General features: G+C 41.5%; 2 protein-coding genes across 8 annotated transcripts in view; one reads left to right on the top strand and one right to left on the bottom strand.

The window, feature by feature from the left end:
• The window catches only part of UBE3D (ubiquitin protein ligase E3D), a 179,080-nt gene extending 158,413 nt beyond the window's left edge, over positions 1–20,667 (bottom strand). For both annotated transcript variants that reach the window (XM_047734323.1, XM_047734321.1), the window contains exons 1-3: positions 20,326–20,667; positions 10,504–10,700; positions 6,640–6,730 (exon numbers count right to left, since the gene is read on the bottom strand). In XM_047734323.1, the coding sequence (XP_047590279.1) occupies positions 6,640–6,730; positions 10,504–10,700; positions 20,326–20,402 (365 nt within the window). In that variant the 5' untranslated portion in view covers positions 20,403–20,667. The remainder of the gene's footprint in view (positions 1–6,639; positions 6,731–10,503; positions 10,701–20,325) is intronic.
• A 2,474-nt stretch (positions 20,668–23,141) lies between these two features.
• The window catches only part of DOP1A (DOP1 leucine zipper like protein A), a 109,377-nt gene continuing 109,203 nt past the window's right edge, over positions 23,142–23,315 (top strand). For 5 of the 6 annotated variants that reach the window (XM_047731927.1, XM_047731921.1, XM_047731924.1 and 2 more), the window contains exon 1: positions 23,165–23,255. The gene's annotated coding sequence lies outside the window, so the exon portion shown is untranslated. Of the gene's footprint in view, positions 23,256–23,315 lie in introns of all 6 variants that reach the window. The other variant, XM_047731922.1, reaches the window with a different exon arrangement.

Consider the following 23,315-nt stretch of genomic DNA (forward strand, 5'->3'; position numbering starts at 1 on the left):
ATCTCACTTTTGGTTTAATCAGTGAGCTCTGTTGCCCTGGAAACCAGGTAGATGGTAGGCATGAATTCTATTGCTAGGCAACATCACTTATGGTAAAAATGACCCCTGACTGGTAAATTGCATCTGGACTGAAAGGAAGTATGAGTGAGCTGCAAATATCTGATAAGGGTGCCATGCTTTGGACTTGCCTGAACATGGTTCTTTGCAAGGAACCCTAGAAACTATGCCAAAGAACTGTTACAAGAGATACTGGCTGCTTAGATCATGAGGCTTCTTCTCAGGGTAGCTCCTGCACCTGCTTGATTGTGGATCTTGGGCTTTATACCTGGAACTTTGTCACATGGGAAGACAAGAGTCCCCTGCTACAGGACTCCTGCTGACATAACTCCTGATGCTCCCCTGCTGGCAAGATGGCAAGAAATGTGGCATGTGGTAGTGTTGTGAGTCTGCATATTCCATTTATTTATTCAAGACAGAGAGAAAGAGGGAGCACAAGTAAGGGGAGGGGCAGAGGGAGAGGAAGAAGCAAGTTTGCTGCTCAACCTGACATGGGGCTTGATCCCAGGACCCCAGGATCCTGACACCTGAGCTGAAGGCAGATGCTTAACCAACAGAGCCACCCAGGTGCCCCATGAGTCTGCATATTTAACTGACTTTCACGAGACCTCTGGTGGGCACTATATACACCTTATTCCATTTACTGCTTACTATAACTTCATGAGGTAAGACTTTCTATTCCCCTGCTACAGAGGAGGAAAGATAGGCTCTGAAATGTTAAATCATTTGTGTAAGTTCACAGAGCTAGAGGTGATGAATAAAGGCAGGATCTCAACCCAGGTCTTCTGGGCTCCAAAACTGAATTCTTTCCATTGGAATACATTCCCTCCCCTGACAATGCAGAACATCAGAAAAGGTGGGATGGGGGCAAACTGTGTGGGGTGTGACATGCCAACCTAAGGGGTAGGGACTGGTTTCTAGAAATAGGTGGGAAGCATCACATAATTTTAAGCAGGAAAGTGATAGGACAGATTTGAATTTTTATAAAGCAAGTAAGAGAACCTGTTTAGAGTGTGAAACAGGCCTAGACAGGCTCCTAAATATTCTCCAGCACTAAGATGCTCTGTCTCTTGACATTTTGCATGTAGTGTCAATGAACAGATTCCCAATACAGTGCAAAAGACACCAATGCCAAAATCTCACACGTGGTCACAGAGAGGAAACTGTACCAAGATTGACAGAGATCTGGGAGACTTGATGCACATTAGCACAAAATGTGGTATTTGAAACTGAACTTGAGCCTGTATCACAATGAATAAAAGCTGTATTATATCCCATAACTATCTACATAAGACATCAGGAGCAAGAAAGTGCCTAATTTACAAGTCACTGCAAAGATAAAAGTGTTTTTACAACAGAAAGAATTTTTCTGGTATTTTGAAAAACTTAAAACCTTTTAGAAGAAAGGATGTATTATAATCACAGCTCTACTTGAAGTATATCTGTCGAAAACTCTGAAACTTTGATATGATCTACTTCCCAAGAGAATTTTCAAAATAAAATAGATACCATTTTTTTCGAGGCAGTTTTTAGGTAAAAACCTGCTGAAGCTCAGAAAAAGAGTAAAGTGATTTCTTGAATTATCCCTTAACTTAAAATAACATGAACAACAACACATGCTTGCAATAAATTAAAATTTGCTAGTTATTTTTAATGCATCTTAACCACAAGCTTTAGGGACAAATAAAATACACGATGTTAATCAATGCTATTGATTGATGATGCTAAACATGTAGACAAGAAAATGAAATGCCCCTCAACTTTAAAATTAACCATTACTCAGTGAAATAACAATGGTAACACACATAGAGCCTTCACAGACTGTGACCAAGTGGACATTAAGAATCTTAAGAACAGGGGCACCTGGGTGGCTCAGTGGGTCAAAGCCTCTGCCTTCAGCTCGGGTCATGATCCCAGGGTCCTGGGATCAAGCCCCACGTCGGGCTCTCTGCTCCGCAGGGAGCCTGCTTCCTCCTCTCTCTCTCTCTCTCTGCCTGCCTCTCTGCCTACTTGTGATCTCTGTCTGTCAAATAAATAAATAAAATCTTTAAAAAAAAAAAAAAGAATCTTAAGAACATCATCAAATATGTAAAGCTCAAAATATGGCTGCCGAAATTTAGATAACTTCAACTGGTCATGCCCGACTGGTAGACAACAAATCCTATGAACCAAATTTACATTTTATTACCATTATGTACATAGTACAATTAGACTTCATAAAAGTATCATTTTTTTCCCAAAAATGTTATCAACAATCTAATTTGTGCCTGTACTCATTTTTCCCTTCTTTGTTCTCTTTCAAAAAAAGTGACTGCATTCATAGGAGTTAGTTTCAGACTGTAATTATAGCTGGCCTGTCAAGTGGACCAAATGGTTGGATACTCTGACATCTCTTATGTTTCCATAAAGTCCATTCTACTTGTTTCCTTCTAGAGTTCTCAAAGCCTCCCTAACTGCTGGCTGACACCCAGCTCTGCTGGTACAGGTGGAATGAGGAAGGCCTGTCCAGAGACCTTAGGAGACCTCACAAATGGACTGAAAATCAAAAGCTTTTATGTCTGAAAGTCTGTTTGGCCAACTGATGTATGTAACTCACATCTGGCATAAATTTATTTCCAGGAGAAACAAATTCTAAACACGATGAACATGCAGCTGTTTCTGAGACTATTTTTCAAAAAAGTAAATTCTGTCATTATTATTACTTGGTATTAGGGCCTAGCATAATCAAAAACTGTACCTGTTCAGACAATTTTTTTTTTTTAGCGAGGGAGAGTGGGGGAAGGGGCAGAGGGAGAGGGAGAAAGACGATCCCAAGCAGGCTTCACACTGACCATGGAGCCCAACATGGGGCTCGATCTCATGAACCTGAGATCATGACCTGAGCCGAAATCAAGTTAGATGCTTAACTGACAGAGCCATCCAGGTGCCCAAGTTAAGACAATTTTTATACAAATACTTTGAACTAGTAAAAATGTAAACTGGAGAATTTTATGGTAAGGAAATGAGGCATTATCTATTTTCAAATGACCAAAACAGATGGCTAAAATCACATGTTCCTAAATTAAGAAAAAAAGATTGCTATAATTAGCAGATTTCATGCACCTTGATTCTAATACATATTAAAAGCCATCAATGAGTCTTAATAGATTAAATAGTCCTCTGTACCTTATTTCTATAATTTGCTTGATGAGAATAATTTCAATAAAGGAAAAAAAAGGAACAAGGATTAGTCTTGCACTTTCCAAATGACCATCAATCACAGAACCCAAGGTACAACTTTATGCGGTTCACTCAACACAGGATTTTCTGCTGGTAGGACTCCTATAGTTGTATCTAATCCAACTCACTTTACAGATAAGCAAACTGAGGCCTAGAAAATTAAAGTGACTTGTTCCTAGATATTAAGGCAAGCCAGTATGCAGATCTTAACTGTCCTCCACCCGCTTATCAGAGGAGTTCCTGGTACAGATAAATCAACCTAACCCAAGGTGCCCTCCTGGAAAAGATGCTTACAGTTAGTTGGGTTTGATTATAGGACACATAAACCTCTTTGGGTTTTGTCTTCTATTTAACAAGCACAAAAGCTGTCCTTACCACCCACATAAAACAGATAACTGAGGGAAAAATGAGAAGACCACTGGGTTTAATGCAAAAAGTTAACATGAAGTCCTTGTGCAGATACTGGAGGATGCTTGTTTTTCCAACAAACCGGCATGGGGCATGCTGCCCAAGAATGAAATGTAAGCAAAGCCTTGAATCTCCTACTAAAGATTTTTCTGCATTGTTCAAGAGGCATACACTTGCCAGACACACAGGTGTGACAGGAAAAGGCTTTCAGGTAAGCCTTGTTTAAGTGAGGCAAGAGCTAAGTCAAGTCAATGTTTATCTTCTCAGAAAGAAAAAGGGAGAAAGGAAGGTCATTTCCCTGGCACACCTTAAAAATAGAGTCCTGAATCAAAACGACCCGACACACTAAACAAGATAACTTGCTAGTTTGCTAATAAGACCAAAATGCAAAAGGGGGTGGAAGTAGTCTATAAAACCAACTCAAAAGAGCTTGTCAAGCTTTTGCTATCATATATATGACAGGCTTTAATTCTTCCAACAGGTTTGGAAAACAGGCCTTATTATGTCTACTTAAGAAGAAACACAAATCGAAAGCATTACAGAATTTTAAGCAGGAAGTGATAGGTCAGGTTTGAATTTCTACAAAGAAGAGGAAGAAACCCAACAGGAGTTCCTGTTTAGAATGGAAGTTAGGTCTAAATAAGCTCCTAAGTTTTCTCCATCGCCAAGATTCAGCCTCCTGACATGTCGAAGAAGACTCATGTCAACTTGAGAAGTGGCTGAGGTGACATGGACAAGGCTCCCGAGCTATTAAGTGGTGAAGCTAGAGTTCAAACCCAAGGTCCCATTCTCCCACTCCTGCTTTACACCACTCAGCCTCCAGATGGTCATGGTTAGGGAGAGTGAAACTGTCCCTTCGGGTTCACCTGTAAGGCCTTCTCAATTCCACGATCAGAAAAAGGACTGACAAAAAAAAAAAAACAGAAGATTTAGTTCCTGCATGGGAAAAATCGCTACAGGTAACCATTTTTTTATATCATCATCCCTTCCCGAGGAAACACAAATATCGACCAATAATGAATGAGCATAGCCCTTATGGGGAGCAGTACAAGGAAATAGGGCTACACTGCACTTCACTTGCTCTTTCTGTGACTACTAGGTCCCCCCATTGTTATATAGGCATGCATGTTCCAGAAACTTCATGTGGGAATTCAACCAAAGCCTGAAACAGACTGAGAGAAGCACAAGTTTCTGAGTTTAACTACAACATGAAGTGGAATCCTCTGGACATTTCAGGCTACAGTGGGTCCGTCACGGACTGCAAACTCTATAGCAACTTCAGCCTGTAGGTAATCTGAGCAAGGACATTCTCCTCTCTTCCGTGGATTCGGTCACCTCATCTCCTACCCAAGATAATCACTCGGAGGTGCTCCATTCAAAATCCCCCCATTTATACTAGGGTAACTTTCCATGATCTCATCTACCTGGGGCACCGCCAGGAATCAGAAAGTAAGCAAGAGAGGCTGGTGGAAGGCTAAAATAAACATCCTACTGTTTATTCAATTCAACCCAGGAAGAATTTATTGAGAGTACACTATTCATCAGGCACTGTGGCCTGATGCTGGGGCTGACGGTGATAAGAATACTAATTATAGCAGTAGCCATCATATACCGAATGCCTACTATGTGCCAGGCACTGCTATAAATATTTAAATTCACTTGATTCTCCCAACAGCCCCATGAGGTAGCTCCTATTGTCTGCTATACTTCTGAATAGGGAAACTGAGGCATGGAGTGGTTAAGTAATTGCCCAGAGCCACAGCTGGTAAATGGTGGATGCAAACCCCGGCAGTCTGGCTTCTGAGTCTCTACCACTAGCCCCTACCCTACACTGCACTCTAAATATGAGTGGAGGTAAGGGATACAGGGATACAGGTCAATAAGACTATTCCAACACCCCAGAGCCCGCAGCTCAGATGGGAAGACAGGCAAATAGACCTGGGAGGAGCATATAAACCAACCCAAGGTTCAGGGAAGGCTCCTGGCAACAGATGCCCTGTCAGATGAATTTAGGTAGGAGCTAACCAGAGGGAGAGAAGGGGGTGTGGGGCACATTCCAGGGGAGAGAGGAAGCTCTGTGCAGGTAGAGTCTGGTGTTCATTGAGACAAGGACCACTGAAAGAGGAGGAGTTTTCAGAAGTGGAGAAGGAGCCATCCCCAGATAAGTCTCAGGCACCCGTCTCAGAGGAAACATATCTAATGAGAAAATCTAACTTCTTTCTTTAAGGATGGTTAACAACAATAAGGTTTTGATCTGTCTTTCCAACCTACGAGTGGAAGCTGAAAACTCAGGGGAAAGGCTTTGTGCCCAGGAAACAAGTAGGTTGACAGTAGGAAAGGAGAAGATGGAAAAAATAACGAAAAGAGACACCTTTGGAATACAAAGAATATAGCAAAAGGCCTTTTCGCATCTCAACAGAGTAATCACAGCACACTGCAAGGACAGGTAATAAGATTAACCTAATCATCAAGAAAAGGTTAATTTGTGCTCTGTATGCTCTGTTTTAATAAGCAGGGAAATAGGAAATGGATTTTCGAAAGGGACTAATAGAAATAGGTCAAATAAAAAGATGCGTTGCAAGAGCCTCTGGGATTTAGAAAATTCGCTTAATGTGGAACAAACCTCATTCACCAACATGATGGATAAAACATGCACCAGAGCCCATGCCTCTTTTCAGAAGAGACATGCTTCAGTGACCAGCACAGGCTTCCATCAAGATAAGCCTTCCTCCCTCAAAACCAGCATGCTATGTTCCCCTCCGTCACCTTTAGAAGGCCTAACTGCTCTATGATTGCTGGAGAGTTTTATGGTTGATTTTGTTCAAAGTGACATTAAGCTGGCTCTCATTCTAAGGCCATATACAGCTTCCCTGGTAATTACTTCAATAAGTCTGATAGAAAAAAAGAAAACCATTGCCAGGCACAGAATTAATCAACGTAAAATACATTCCTTACCTGTCCTTTATTATGACTTCACCACAGGACTGGCAATAAAATGTGCAACATCCTTGGGCTTGCGAGCTTTGATTAAACATTGAAATCAGTTCTAAAGAGAAATCGATGAAAGAGAAAATCTCAGAGGTGTGGGACAAATATATTAACATACTTGAAGAGTTTAACAGCCACAATACATTACTATCAATAAACATTGTTTACGATCCACCCAGAAGTACACATTTAATTAGCATTATCTGATGACTCAACCAGAAGCAAATATTGTGACCTAGTGTTCTCAAAAACAACAGATTTTGCTAAGTGTTTCAGAGCTAGGTATCACCCTAGATTATGCCTGTAACATACCAGTGCGTTATTTCAATCATTCCATAAATACCAACATTAAGGAAGGAGAAAGGGAACAACTGCTTTCACATCAAGCCAACTACAGGGGGTCTCACCATCCTACATCCAGTTTTTCATCAGTGTGACTGCTGTTTCTACTTCTTAAATTTAAGTTTAATTTGATGAAAACAAAGTCTAATTCCACTCTGGCCAATCACCAGTACATACAAACAAGAAGAATCTTGAAACTGGTCTTCACTGGACAGGTTCCTAGGAATGGAATGGCTCCTAAGAAGAATTCAATCTTCTAAAAGCAAAACTCAATTTCTGATTAAAGCTATGGAAAAATATTATTTCCTCCATTATGTGAAGCACAGCATTCCCTCAGTTTCCATTATTTTATTCATGAAGAAAGGAAACTTTCATTTCCCAAAAAACTCCCCCAAAACAAAACATCCACACACAAAAATATGTCTGTAAAAAAAAAATTTAAAGGAATGAGGTCATACTCATTAGAATTAAGCAATTTGAACTTGGTTTATGTTACTTTGTATGTATGTTAAGATTTTAAAGACTGATGGTAGAAAGTTTAATCCTTGGCAATTAAAAATTCGTCCTTTTAATTTCTGGGGGTATCTGCCAATCCCTGTAGCACTGAGGTGAAATAAACGGTGTTCTTTAATTTTGAGCAGATATTAAGTAGACCTGGGTAAGTCATCCAAAATAGTCTTTTCCGAACCAAGAAACAATTTTTCAGTGAAACACTCCCCTCTGCTGGTCACCCAGCATGATCCCACGGCTCAGGTTCAAGTCAGAACTGCCGGACCAGGTGGCATCGTGGGAGAGTACTGCCACCTGGGGATGAATCCCATGCTGGGGCTCTCTCGGACTTTATGTAGCCACTTCCATGTCAAGGGTCCTGATCTGACCTATGTTACATTCAGAATAGCACAACAATAGGCTTACTATAGTCCTTAAAAGAACAATTACAGTTGAAAAGTCAACTTTTTAAAAATCTCAAAACACAACTGGATGCTAACAATGTCAAGTCTTCCTACACTACATTTTGATTCAAGTCAACATCAGTATGCACCAGTCTGATATCTATTCATTCAGCAAATATTTACTCACCACTTATTAAGCAAAAAGCACTAAGGCTATTAAGTACTGAGATCTATTTTGCATACCCTTCCATGCACTGCAGAACAGGGCTTTTGAAAGTCTTCCTTTTCAGATATTTGAGTAAAATGTTTTAAAAATGTAAAGCCAGAGCAGACCAATGGAATCAAGCAATATGCGAACCAACAATCAGCAGTCAACTTACTCTGTCCGATGGTTACAATGAAACAATCCTGCTTGCTGATTTAAAAAAAAAAAAATAGTTCAAGTTTTGCTATTTATTAACCATGCAGGCAACAAACCAATTGTGTCTGTAGAAGAACCCATACCTCCTCAGCATGGGACCTAAAATCACAAATCCAGAAAACCAGCAGATCTGAAAATACCCCAGTGCGGCTTTTGTGCCCACCTTTGCCCAGTTTCCATCATCAGTCTATTTTCAATCTTGGTGACCCCATTCTTCTTTCCATGGTTATTACAGTAGTCATTCTTAGCATGTGGATATGTCACTTAAGCTCCATGACATTTTGGTTCCCTATGCCTTATTCCTAAATCCAACTCTGCCCAACTCAAGACTAGTTATTCACTGATTAAGGACTTGAGTAAAAATTACTCTCCAATGAAAAAAGCAGCACAGAACTCGGGGGAATGCTCCACATCTCCTACATGGCTCTTCAAAACCATCCTGCTGACCCCACCTCAAGACTCCATGAAGCTCAAATGAAAGGCTTAGTATAGATGAGGCAGCCACGAAGTCTCAGAATGCAGTTGAAAGAATCATAATCCTTTCCTGATAATGAGCATCTCACGGGTCTGTTATAGACTATTTCCCCTTTCACATCATTTTTAATTCTCTAAAGCACATTACTTACATGGAAAGAGATGCAATGAGCCAATAATTTTATTCAATAAGGTATTCTGAGAAACATTTCTACCATCTTACTGACTCAACCTGGCAATAACAAAATACTAGAAATATAACCAGCATAGCAATAACCAAAATCAAATTATGCATGAAACTCAATTTTTTTTTAAATTTTTTTTTTAATTTATTTGACAGACAGAGATCACAAGTAGGCAGAGAGGCAGACAGAGAGAGAGGGGGAAGCAGGCTCCCCGCTGAGCAGAGAGCCCGATGTGGGGCTCGAACCCAGGACCCTGGGATCATGACCTGAGCCGAAGGCAGAGGCTTTAACCCACTGAGCCACCCAGGTGCCCCGAAACTCAATTTCAAAATCTGTATCTATAGTGTTCTATTTGAAAATGTCTCTCCATGGATGGAATCATTTCCATCACTCAGTTCTCTGGGCAAATATTGTCCCTCCTCAGAGGGGCCTTCCCTGAGCACCTTTCACCCTAGTCACTCCCTACTCCATTATTCTGCTCCTCTTTGACCACAGCACTTTTCTCTGTATCCGAGTAACTTATTTGTTCATTATCTGTTCCCACCCACAAGAACGTAAGCTCTCCTAAAGGCAGAGGCCTTCCCAGGGTGTTCACTAGCAGAGTTCCCAGAGTGTATCCCTAGCACCTAGATCAAAACCTAGCACACAGTGTAAGGCAGCATTTGTTGACTGGATGAATTTCTATGTCACGCTTTCAAATCCACCAGGTCGACAAACCATAAGTGACCCTTAATCTCACAAAACAAACTGAGGGTTGCTGGGGGAAGGGGGTTGGCAGAAGGGGGGTGGGGTTATGGACATTTGGGAGGGTATGTGCTATGGTGAGTGCTGTGAAGTGTGTAAACCTGGCGATTCACAGACCTGTACCCCTGGGGATAAAAATATATGTTTATAAAAAATAAAAATTATAAAATAAAATAAAATAAAATCCACCAGGTCTTGCACAACTACCATCTGATTTCATCTTCCTATCAACACTGTGAGCTTTCACGATTAAAGAAACAAAGCAGGGGTTATGTGGGAAATCTCTGTGCCTTCCACTTATTTGTTGTGAACCTAAAACTACTCTAAAAAATAAAATCTAGGGGCACCTGGGTGGCTCAGTGGGTTAAAGTCTCTGCCTCTGGCTCAGGTCATGATCCCAGGGTCCTGGGTTCAAGCCCTGCACTGGAGCCTGCTTCCCCCCCTCTCTCTGCCTGCCTCTCTGCCTATTTGTGATCTGTCAAATAAATAAATATTTTTAAAAAATAAAATAAAATCTACTAGAAGAAAAAAAAACCCAATAACCACCCCTTTACCCCCAGCCACCGAACAAAGCTCTAGAAAAGTAAGCAGCAAGCTCAACTGCACAGCTAATAACTGGCAGAGCTGACAAAGAACCTTCTGACCGGCTCTTTCTATGCTGCTGCTGAACAGGCTTTTTCATCTGGGAAAAGGTCAACTTTTCAAAGGAAAAATCACCTTTGATCTACAATGAACAACTAAATGCAGAAAGAGGAGTGCTGGGATCACTCACTGGCATCAGATTCTGTCCGCACCTGCAGTCGCAGGTGCAGTCCCTCTCCCGGGACATAGCGCAGCCCTCGGCAGGAGGAAGGCACAAGCCTGACCTCTGCTGGAAGCTGGAGCTCTGTGCAGCCTTCCGGGGTCTTCACCTGGAGTGAGCACGGCACTACAGAAATATCCATGGGCATACCCCCTTCTTTAGGCTCCCTGGTGATTAAAAACAAAACACACAAAAAATTACTTCTCAGGGATGAAAACCACATGATAAAACAGACAAAAATGGCCAAGGATCTGTTTCTCTTCAATACAGTCTACTGTCTAAAGTCACTGCCCCCAAAAGAATAGCAGGGAATGGATCATAAAGGAAGTCATTCTATACAAGATTTCAATCAGGTCAGAGAGTACTTTTCACTGTCACTGTAACATGAAAGTATGGGGATGTATTTCTTATTCTTGGCTTTTTTTATGGCAATGATGCATTTATAAATGTGCACTTTTCCCCCATTGCTAATAGTGATCCTGTGCCCCAATTCTCTATCCTAATGCTTCCTGCAGTTACTCCAACCTGGACCTTCCTGGGGTTGCTCCCACAGCCATTCTGCTTCACCGTCCACCTTCCACTTCCTAAAGCCCACTATTTCCTCCCAGCATCTCCCCAACTTCAGGTTCTTTGAATCAGCACAGTCTAATGCTGGTTTATTGTACATCAGGCACTTGTTCTTTAGAATATTTTGTCAGAGGACTCAAGGCAGCAATGGACAGTGGCTTTTTCATCTTTGCATCCCATAACCCTAGCAGAGTTTCTTACATTCATTCACACTCTCTCTCTCTCAATCATTCAATACAGCTTCTTTGATTCTGTAACTGCAAGGTACTGGGACTACAACCATTAACAAGATACCTTCTCTGCCCCTCACCGCCCACCCCAAGTAGGACACAGGCAAGTAAACAGGAATGCTCAAGGGAGCCTGAAAACATCGTGTTGGCCAGGCCAGGGCCAGGAGCAGCAGGCCACACTGTGGGGGGGTCTGGGGGGGTGTAGGGAGCCCACCACCCCAGGGACAGGTTCCTCATAATCCAGAACCACAGGACCACCATCTTCACAGACACCGAGGAGTGGAGCACCGTGCTCGGGCTGAAGCGCATCCTCGAGGACATCCTCAAGCAGCCATCCGATGAGCAGTAACTGTGCAAGGATGACCAGCATCTGGATGACGACAAGACACTGGGAGAGTGTGGCTTCACCAACTGGATGGTGTGGCCGCATGCACGGTGGGTGGGTCTGGCCTTCTGACCAGCTCTCCCCACTCAGCTGTCCACCAGCGGAAGGGCTCCAGGCCCTGTGCATTGAGCCCTTCTCCAGCCTTCCTGAGCTGCCCATTGTGATGAAGCGGCAGGACTCAGGAAGCAGTACCAGTGAAAGGCGGTGCAGAGGGAGCGCCTGGGCTGGCCCCCAGTGCCCTATCCCCTCTAAGAGATATGGCTGTCAAAACAAAACAAAACAAAACAAAACAAACAAACAAAAACTGCATTGTACTTGTCTGTGATAAATATGGAGTACTATGGAAGCACAGGGAGGCCTGCAGTGCCTATCACAGTCAAGCAGTGTTATTTGAACAGTAAATGTATAACCCAGGGAAATATCCTTGCTTCTAAGACTAGTATTACAATTTTTTGTACAAAATTTTTTTGTATAATTTTTGGTACAATTTTGTACAATTTTTTTTTTACAAATAATTGTAAATTATTTTATTTGCAATAAAGTATTGTCATTTGACATACAGGATTTTGATAAGGAGACCAGGATTGCATGAAACAAAAGGTACAGGAGAAAAAAACTTGTCAATTTTAAAAATTAAAAAAAATAAATAAAACAATCTAGTGATGTATGAATATGAAAGAACTGGCGAGTCCAAGGTGCTACAAACACAAATCATTTGGTATAGGCAATCGAGAGTAAAATACAGTCTATTCCCTGTCCACCAGGGACCAAAAGTACAGTGGGGATGAAGACATAGAGAAATGGTCCTCATATGAAGCTAAAATACACTTAGCATTGTAACAGAGGTGCAGACAGCAGGGAGAGGCCAGCAACTCAGAATAACCTAAACACAGAAGGCAGGCCATCTACTTGAGTATTATCTAAGCACAGAGATTATACCATGCGTTCAGGTGTGAATCTTGATTAGGTCTCTTAATTCGCCTTACAAAATCTTAAGATTATTTTCTGGCTTGTTCCTTTTGAAGGCATATGGACCTATATTTAACTGGCAAGAACCTAAGTCTTTTCCAAGAAACACGACCTTAAACTCTTGAGTCAAAAGTCTAGTTTTTTTGTTTTGTTTTGTCTTAAAGAGAGAGTACCAGCAGGAGGAGGGGAAGAGAGAGAGAGAAACAGAACCTAAAGCAGGCTCCACGCTTAGTGCAGAGCCCAATGTGGGGCTCAATCTCATGACCCTGAGATCACAACATGAGCCAAGATCAAGAGTTAGATGTTTAACAGACTGAGCCACCCAGGTGCCCCAGAGTCAAAAGTCTAGTTTTAAGAATTGATGTTTAAGAAATAATAATCCTCTGAAGAAGAGGTCAGAAGGACAGATGGCATATATTTCAGGTTTTGCAGGCTATATATGGTCTGTTGCATATTATACTATGTATTCTATTTTTAACAATGCTTTAAATAATGTAAAATCCATTCTCAGCTCATAAACTGTACTAAAACGCACCACAGGTTAGAGTTGGCCCATGGGCTATAGTTTGCTGAACATTGCTCTAAAGGTACACAATTTGTCCATTTTGCTACTTCACTGATTTTCAAACTGGACTGTGCCATTGGCACGAGAAGTGCCTCAAGGGCGATAACTGTGTTTCTTTTTTTTTTTTTTTAAGATTTTATTTATTTATTTGACAGAGATCACAAGTAGGAAGAGAGGCAGACAGAGAGAGGGGGGGAAGCAGACTCCCTGCTAAGCAGAGAGCCCAATGTGGGGCTCGATCCCAAGACCCTGAGATCATGACCTGAGCCAAAGGCAGAGGCTTAACCTACTGAGCCACCCATTTGCCCTGATAACTGTGTTTCTAAGCCTCAGCCCCACCCCGTCTCTGGCTGACCACTCTTCTTTCCCTTCATGAAAAGTTCAGCCCATTAGAGGGCTGAGTAAGATAGGAGGCATCGATACAAGTGTGGGAGAACCACAGTCTTGGGGTGGAGGTGAAGAAGAAGGACATCCACTAGGACAGCCACCCTGAAGAGATATCAGATCTTAAGAGGGATGAGGAGTCTAAGGGGGTGGGAGTGGCAACTTGGGTTCCAGAGCCTGCCTCAGACTGCCAAAACAAAACGCCATAGACTGGGGGCTTAAACAACACACATTTCTTATAGTTCTGATGGCTGAGAAGTACAAGATCAAGGCGCCAGGGGATTTGGTTCTCCTTGAGAGCCCTCTACTAGGCTTGCAGACGGCCACAACCCCACCGTTATCCTCACACTGTGAAGAAGAGAAGCAGCTTTGGTATTTCCTCTTTTAAGAGCACTAATCCCATCGCAGTGGCTCCACCCTCATGACCTCATCTAAACCTACTTACCTCCCAAAGTCCCCATCTCCTAATACCATCATATTGGGGGTCAGGGCTTCAACACATGAATTTTGAGGGGACACACAAAAATTCATTCTGTAACAGACCCCAATGAGGAGCCCAGATGAGGAAGGTGTCAACACTGACTGAGGAGGGGGAGGGAAGCAGCGAAGGATGCCAGCATGAGATGACTTACATAGAGGGGAATTGACTAAATAAATTTAAGTCCTGAGAATAACAAAAGCCAGGATTCTCACTGTCGGAAATCAGAATTACAAAGAGGGAAAGGGAAAAAATCAAAATGGATCCTACGGTAGTAGACCAGAATTGAAAATAACCTGTGTAGAGTCACGGTTTTTAATGTATATATAAAGAGATCCAGTAATACAGATGTCTATGTGTGTAGATGTACGTATGATATACAAACACAAATACATGTGCATACATTTGTACATGAATATTATGTATATGTCACATACACACTCTAGTTTTGTCCACTGGGCCTGGAAAGAGTAACATGTCAGTCAATAGTAATGAGGATACTTTGTGCTTAGATTTTGGTTTCTAAAGGTCACACTTTCCACTTAAATTTTTTTTTTAAGTTTATTTATTTGAGAGAAAGAGAGAGAGCACATGCGCACGCAGGTGTGAGATGGGGAAGGGGCAGAGGGAAAGAATCTTAAGCAGACTCCACGTTGAGAAGGGACCCCAATGCAAGGCTCGATCCCCTGACCCTGACACTGAGACTTGAGCAGAAATCAAGAGTTGGATGCTTAACCAGCTGTGCCACCCAGGCACCCTAGTGATTTTCCACTTTAAAACAAATGAACATACACAAAACAAAATGACATTCCTTGAAAAAATAACTACATCCAGGGATGGAACAGGAAAAGAATGAGATGAGCCTGGAACATGTTGCTGTGCAAAGAAAGAAAATTAATCATGGGGTGCCTGGGTGGCTCAGTGGGTTAAAGCCTCTGCCTTCGACTCAGGTCATGATCCCAGGGTCCTGGGATCGAGCCCCACATCGGGCTCTCTGCTCAGCAGGGAGCCTGCTTCCCCTCCTCTCTCTCTGCCTGACTCTCTGCCTACTTGTGATCTCTGTCAATTAAATAAATAAATAAATCTTAAAAAAAAAAAGAAAATTAATCAAAGAATAATAGGAACATGTTAAAAAAGAACATATTAAAAAAAAGAATAATAAGAACATATTAAAATCCTCTTGAAGGGTCTCCCCCAGACACATCTGGTATAACATGAGCAAAAAAAGTGTAACCCAATGAATAAAAGATCATGGGTCCATGCTGATGTAAATAAATGAATGAATAACATGCAAATCTGATGAGGAACAAGGGTATTTACACACAGTCGCAAAGGACTTCTCCAATTAATACTTATGGAATATAAAAAGAGTCTTGCCCGACTGAATCAGTTAAGAGCAGGAAGAGTTAGAACTTCTATGGGACTCAACAAATCTAATATCAGAAGCATGAAGAATTCTAGTGTCCTTTGTCAACCTTACAACATTCTTCCTGAATACTGAAGCTCTTTGCAGTGTATATCAAAACTACCCATGAGCGTGGGAATACAAAAGGTTTGCATTCCTGTAAATGTGACAAATGGTTTGTGTTTGTGTGTGTGTGTGTGTTTACTCCACTACAGATTCATCTTTCTTCTTTCCTGTAAAAGCAGTAATCCAGTCAGACAACTTTACCGAGGCCCTGTTCTGATGTGCATTTACTGTGAGCTTTTGCCTGCCTGTGCTTTTACTTTTAAGCCAGAGCACCCAAGTTTCTGCCTTCTGGAATATAGAGAAATAGTTTCATCCTGCGCTCCCCTTGTTCTGTAGTTACTCTGATGGTAGTAGGTAGGGTTCTTAAAGTTTGCAGTATTCTTCTCTTCTTTGAATGGCTGAGGGAGGGGAAGAGAAAGAGCATCCTATTTCTTTTATGACAGTGCACATTGGCTAGTTTAAAGTGTATGCTTGTATTTCCTTATCATTAAAATACTGTTCAATTTTGTTTTCATAGACAAGGAAAAATATTTTGCATTAATTGACTCCTCTATTTAAGTTGAACCATTATAGCTTCACACTAAATCTTTTCCTAAATAAAAATGTTACAGCCCTAAAAAAAAAAAAAGAGTAACTTTATAGTAGCGACAGCAGACATTATCTATGTGCTCAAAGTTAACATGAACTTTAATGGAATAAGTCAAAATCATGTGATACCTGATAGGATGTAATAAGAATGCAGCATCACTTCTGTGATATTCCCGCCAGAGATATATATAGTCTGAACCCAATCTTGAGGCAAGGATATTCCACAAAATAATTAGGCTGTAATCTTCAGAAGTGTCAAGATTGTGAAGGTCAAGGGAAACTGAGGAACTCTTCCAATTTTAAGAGACTAAGGAAACACGACAATGAAATGCAATGCATGATTCTGAACTGTGTTCTTTTACTATTAGAGACATTATGTAGACATGTGGCAAAATTTGAGTGAGGTCTTAGTGTAAGACGGTTGTAACATATTCCCCAGCTTTGAAGGTTGCATGGTGGTTACAGGCAGAATGTTCTTTTTTTTTTTTTTAAGGATTTTATTTATTTATTTGACAGAGAGAGATCACAAGTAGGCAGAGAGGCAGGCAGAGAGAGAAGGGGAAGCAGGCTCCCTGCTGAGCAGAGAGCCCAATGCGGGGCTCGATCCCAGGACCCTGAGATCATGACCTGAGCAGAAGGCAGAGGCTTAACCCACTGAACCACCCAGGTGCCCTGGAATGTTCTTATTTGTAGGAAATCCCCAGTAATGTATTCAGGAGTGACAGTAACTTATTCTCAAGGTTGAGACTGTCCAAAAATAAAGTGTTTGAGACTCTAATTGTCCACAACTTTTACATACTTGAGGCTTTCTTCACCATGTACTTACATTCTTTCAGATACCACACCCTACTTGAAACTATCCAATGACTTCCCATCAAACTTTGATTACAAGCTAAAATTCTTTCCATGGCCCATAAGACCCACAGATATACTGGAGACAGTTGTTAAAATTCCAGGGATTTTGCAAAATAGTTGACATCACTTGCCTGACATCATCCATGGTGAAAGACTATCTCCACCACAGGAATCAGTAAATGCTACAAATTGGGAAGATTTCTTGTTAGTTTCATTGGTTTTCTAAGAATGCAGGTTGTTAAACATTTACTAACATACCTCTTTGTAAGACCATTTACTATGTGCTCCACCAGCCCACCCACATCTCTCTGAACTTGGCACCTCTTCGTACTTGCTGTTCTCTTGGAGGGAAACAGTCTTTCATCAGATATTATATAGTTCTAAACCTCTCCCCTTTGGGTTTATTACTCAAGTATTGCTTTTTCACTTGAAATAAGGGGTTATAATTTTTCTCCCTATCCCTTTTTGTTTTATTTTTTCTATATCTCCTTTCAATATCATATATATTTTATTTATTTTGTGTAATTTCTGCTCACCTCTCACCCACTGCTACCATTAGACTAAAAGCTCAACAACAGCCACGAATTTTCATCTTTGCTACTGTCACTCCTCACAGTTGGATACCCAGCACTTAGAATCTGAGCTTTCAGCACGGGGATAGGAACTCAGTAAACATCTGTGCACTGAATAAATGAATGGCCAACATTTACCCCAGGAATACTAAAATGGCTTAACATAACAGATTTTTCTAATGCAATTCATAGATGTAAATATGAAAGGAAAAAAAATGAAATCACAGTACATGTACAAATCATACAGAAGATACAGTAAAAATACAGAAAATACAGATTCACTATCAAAACCTGTAGTAAAGTAGGAATAGAAAGGAACCATGCAATTTACCACATAGATTTGCCAAAAGTCAATTTCATTGTACTTAGTGATAAAATGCTAGAAACATTTAAGATTAGGAACAAGAATAAAGCTCAATCATACCATTTACATTAATTGTAAACAGACTAAAAAGTTTAATTAAAATGCAGAGATTATCAGAGTGGACTCAGAAACACTCAGCATAGGATTTTAAAAATTTATATATAAAGGCATATGTTAAACAGTAAAAGGAAAGAAAGACATACATGATGCCAAACAGTACAGTCAAAGGTTTCCTGACAAAGACATTGTGTTATTTCAATGGGAGAAATGGCACTCTTTTAAACTAATGGTGATGGAACTACCAGATATCCTTATAGGAAAAAAAATGAAATTTGGCTCCTATCTTACTCCAAACGCAAAAAATGAATTTCACCTAAATATAAAAGTTAAAACTATATAACACATGGGAAAAATTTTACAACCTTGAGGTAAGTAAAGATTTCTTAAGATACGAACAACACTAACCATTAAAGAAAAAAATGCAATAAAGTGAAATTTATTATAATTAAAATTTTCTGTTCCTGAAAAGACACACTATTAGGAAAATGAAAAGGTAAATTTCTGACTGGGAGTAAGTGTTCACATATTCACAAAGCATAAATAAGATAGATCTTATTTCCAGACACTAGGAAGAAGTTTTTAAATTCAACAATAAGAAAAACCTGATTTTTTATAATGGCAAAAAATCAGAAGACACTTTCCAAAGGAACACATATGAATGACCAAAAAGCAAATGAAAAGATACTCAACATTATTAATCAGGGAAATGCAAATTAAAATGACAATGAGACTTTACACCATAATAGAATTAGGTAATTACCTAGGAGAAATGAAATGTATGTCAACTAAAATGCTATAGCAACTTTATTCATAATAATCAAGTTCTAGAAACACACAAAATATCCAGCAATAGAATGGGTAGATATATTGTCTATTAATACAGTAGAAAATTACTCAGAGAAAAATAGACACAGATAAAACAGGAATCCCAGAAGCACTGTTGAAGGAAAGCAGCCAGAAACAAAAAGTACATACAGTATGAAATCCTTTATATACAGTTCATGAAGTGGCAAAAACCAATCCTTATTGAGTGAAATCAGAAGAGTGGTTGTTTTTGTTTTCCTGAGGGGCAAGTTGGTGATAAAACTCAACAGCCAAAGACCATTAGGGACAAACTACTAGTAGTCTAGCAAAGTCAGGTTTCTTCACCTGCTTAAACAAGGGAGAGTAACCTAGAGAAACTCTGAGGGTCCCCTTTGATGGCAGGATGTAGGGACTGTGTCTTGCTTTTGCTTTGCTAAGTTTGGGGCTACTAATAACCCTACAAAGTGGACTGTAATTGTAGATACTTACCTGAATTTATGATTTGAGATGGAGAGGGAGAAACAGAGAAACAAAAGAGAAAGAAAAAAAATAATAAATATCATCCGTATTTTACAATTGAAAAACTTCAGATTAAACGATTCTACTCCTGCGAAAAAGCTAGGATTTGAACTCCGTTCTCATGCCAAACCCCAAACTGCCACACCTATACCTGGACGATTTAAGGAAAAGGCCGATTAAGGAAAAGCATCAGCCTACCTCTTGAGCGGCCCCGAGTAGTAAAAGTTCCAGGATTTTAACATCTAACTTACTCTATTTGAAACGGCAGTCACAAGGGAATAATCGAGGGGGCCACATACTACCAAGCAAACGCGGGAGCTTTTCTTCTAAAAGTTTCTTGTAGGTGTAGTGAATAACAAGTGAAACATTTGGTGACTTCTCATTGGAACGCGGAATGCGAATATAAGAATGAGCTCCAATAAGAAGTCTGCAACCTTTGTTAGTCGTTCAGTGAACGTGTCAGTTTTGCTGCAGACAACAGCGTGGGGGGGGGGGGGGAGGACCAACCCGAGTTTACGTACAAAACAGGAAGCTCTCACATTGGACCTTATCCTCTAATGAGGATCCCCCAAAGAAGCGGGCAAGGCACTCGGGTGGGGGGGCACTGTTTTTGGAAAAGCCTGGCACTGTTACTTTACATCAGTGCTCCTCAGACTTTTTAGTGTGTATTTTGAGTCCTGGAAAGCGTGTTAAAATATAAGTTCTGATTCTGAAGGGCTGGTGTGGGGCTGAGACTCTGCATTTCTAAAAAAGCTCCCAGGTGATGCCGAGATTACGGGGGAATAAAAGCACGAGGGATAGGAGGGGAAACTCCACTTTGAGTAAATGACAGGTTCTAAGCAATTGGAAAGAAACTCAAAACTCCGTCCTTTGGAGGGAGACGGAGGCTCCCAGACAAGCAGAAACAGCGGAACGCAGAACGCAGCAGAAACGCGGTTACGCACCGCGCCTAGCTGCTCACACGCCCAGCGCCGGCCTTACCCCAGGATCAGCAGCGCGCTCTGCAGCCGTCTCCGCACCTCCAGGAACACGCGCGTCCCCGCCGCAGCTGCCGCCATAGCCGGCGCCCAGGCGCAGGTTCAGGGGAATAGGGGCCAGCAGGGCCAGAAGCGGCTGCACGTGCGGCTGTGGCGGCCGCGCTGCGGCGGCTGGGCGGACGTCGGGGACCCGATCCCTGGGCCGACACAGCCTGCCAGCCCACAGCGCCGCCTTCCGGGCGGAGAGCGCGCTGCCGCGAGAACTCGACCTGGGGGCGTGAGCGTTTTCAAGTCCCTGCCGGAGTCGGAGCGCCGACAAAGATGGAGCAGCGAGAGGCAAACTGTCCTTCCCTGCTTCCTCTTGTGGGCGTGGCCCGGCGCGGTAGTCTCCCAGGAAGTGACCTTAAAAATCCGAGCCGAGTACAGGTGTAAGAATGAGGCTGGAGGGGAGGAGGATGATTGATGGAGAAGATATAGGAGGGCACTGACCCCAGAAGGTTGGAGAGCAGATATATTCACCCAAAACACAATCTTGTTTCATTTTTTAAAATCAACTATAGTATCTTTTTTATGAGTCATGTCAGTTCTTTGGTAGCTTTCCGCTGTTCGAGGCAACGAATGTCCAGGATTGACCTGACATTACTTCTGCATTTAGACACAATTGGCTCTAAGATAGAAACAGTTGCAAAAATGTTAAGTTTTCTCTTATCTTGGGGCACCTGGGTGGCTCAATTGGTTAAGCAACTGCCTTTGGCTCAGTCGTGATCTCGGGGCCCCGCGGATCAAGGAAAATTCTGCCTCAGGCTGCCTGCTCAGCAGGGAGTCTGCTTCTCCCTCTGACCCTCTCCCCTCTTTGCTCTCTCTCTCTCTCTCAAATAAATAAATAAAAATTTAGGGCGCCTGGGTGGCTCAGTGGGTTAAGCCGCTGCCTTCAGCTCAGGTCATGATCTCAGGATCCTGGGATCAAGTCCCGCGTCGGGCTCTCTGCTCAGCAGGGAGCCTGCTTCCTTCTCTCTCTCTCTGCCTGCCTCTCTGTCTACCTGTGATCTCTCTCTGTCAAATAAACAAATAAAATCTTTAAAATAAATAAATAAATAAATAAATAAATAAAAATTAAAAAAAAAAAAAAAAGGTTTTCTGTTATCTATACAGAAGAGTGTGCGGGTAAATCCAGTACCATGAATCACAAGATTAGCTATTCCTATAGTCTTTGAAAAAAGGAAGATGAGAATGATTCCACAGGTACATTTACACTCGCCACGTTTTATAGAAGTAAAAACTGATTGACAGAAGTCATAATGTTATTGGTGCTAGAAGATAATTTCACAAAGTTTCACCTAGTAAAGAAAAAGATCTATTAAAATGTAAGTACTTAAATGGTGGTGAGAATACTTAAAATAGGGTAATATTAAGATATAAGGCTAGGGGGGTAAACTTAGAAGGATTCTTTAAAAGAATTCTTTAAAAACAAGGGGCTCGGGGCGCCTGGCTGGCTCAGTGGGTTAAGCTGCTGCCTTCGGCTCAGGTCCTGATCTCAGGGTCCTGGGATCGAGTCCCACATCGGGCTCTCTGCTCAGCAAGAAGCCTGCTTCCTCCTCTCTCTCTCTCTCTGCCTGCCTCTCTGTCTACTTGTGATCTCTCTCTGTCAAATAAATAAATAAAATCTTAAAAAAAAAAAACAAAACAAGGGGCTCAGGGCTTGGTCAGTGGAGCATTGGAGGCTTGATCTTCAGGTTAAGTTCGAGACCAGGTTGGGTGCAGAGATTACTTAAAAATAAAATCTTAAAAAAACAAACAAACAAAAACCAAGAGACTGTTAGGTTTTAAAAACAGTAACAGTGATGACTTGTCTTCATAAAATCATGTTTATTGACAGCCTCTCAGTAGGAAGATTTTCCAAATAACAAATCCACTTCCCTAGAGATACTATTTTAAGACAAATTTTCTAAAATCAGTATCTGCAGTTCGTAAAGTTTATTGTGCTTCACAAATTCCTGTATCCACCACAGTAATTCAAAATCATGGATGGAGGTAACAAAGAAGTTAAAAGAATTAAGTTTATTACTATTCCACCTCAAATAATGGTGATCATGAGTGATGATTTCAACTCCTAATACCTTCCACCTTTAGTTCTCAAAGCTATTAAGTCTTGAATGCTGCCACATTGTATGGAAATATTTGTCTTAGCACAGCATGGTCTTCATACTTGGGTGTTTGATTATTTTTAAAGATTGCTATATTGCTATATTTCATATATAGTTCATATACACATTTTTATCTATATTATATATATAATACATATACATATATATGTAATATATATATATATATATATTTCGTATACACATTTGCAAAAAACAATCTTTTTTTTCCTTTGACCCTACGGTTTAGGCAACACAGTGCAATCTTCCTCGTAGTAACTACATGATTTAGAGAGACATAAACTCAAAATATTTCTAAACCTGATGACATATATTTATCTGCTAACTTCATCAGTCTCCCAACTTCTCTGGGCTTCAAGCTCCCCATATGAAATATTGAGGAATCGTTTAAATAACACTTAAATGACTGTTTAAATAATATATAAAAGCTGTTCTCAATTCCTAGCATTCCTTCCAACTCTCCATTAAGATGTAGCTGGCGCTGGCGAGTTGAAAACATCCGCTATTCCCTTTCCAGGCCCATCCGAAAGGTTGGTTACCATGAGCGGCTTCCCCGACAGTCCGCTTGAGGGCGCTGTAGCAACACCTTGCGCCGGGAGGCTAGGCACGGACCGGGGGCGGGGATCGCGGGTCGTCGACGTCGACGCTAGCGTGGGCGCGGGCGCAGTGCACGCTGGGAGCTGTCACTAGGCCCTTCGGCTCCCGGCCTCCGCGTCGCTGCCGCGGTTGCCAGGAGAGCGGCGCCGGCGGGGAGCGGCCGAGCCCACGGCAGGTAACAGCGTCCCCGCCCCCAGTGCGGTCGCGAGGCCGGCTGCCGGTCTTGAGCGGCCTC

Source organism: Lutra lutra, chromosome 6 (genome assembly GCF_902655055.1).
Source record: "Lutra lutra chromosome 6, mLutLut1.2, whole genome shotgun sequence".
NCBI classification, from domain to species: domain Eukaryota; kingdom Metazoa; phylum Chordata; class Mammalia; order Carnivora; family Mustelidae; genus Lutra; species Lutra lutra.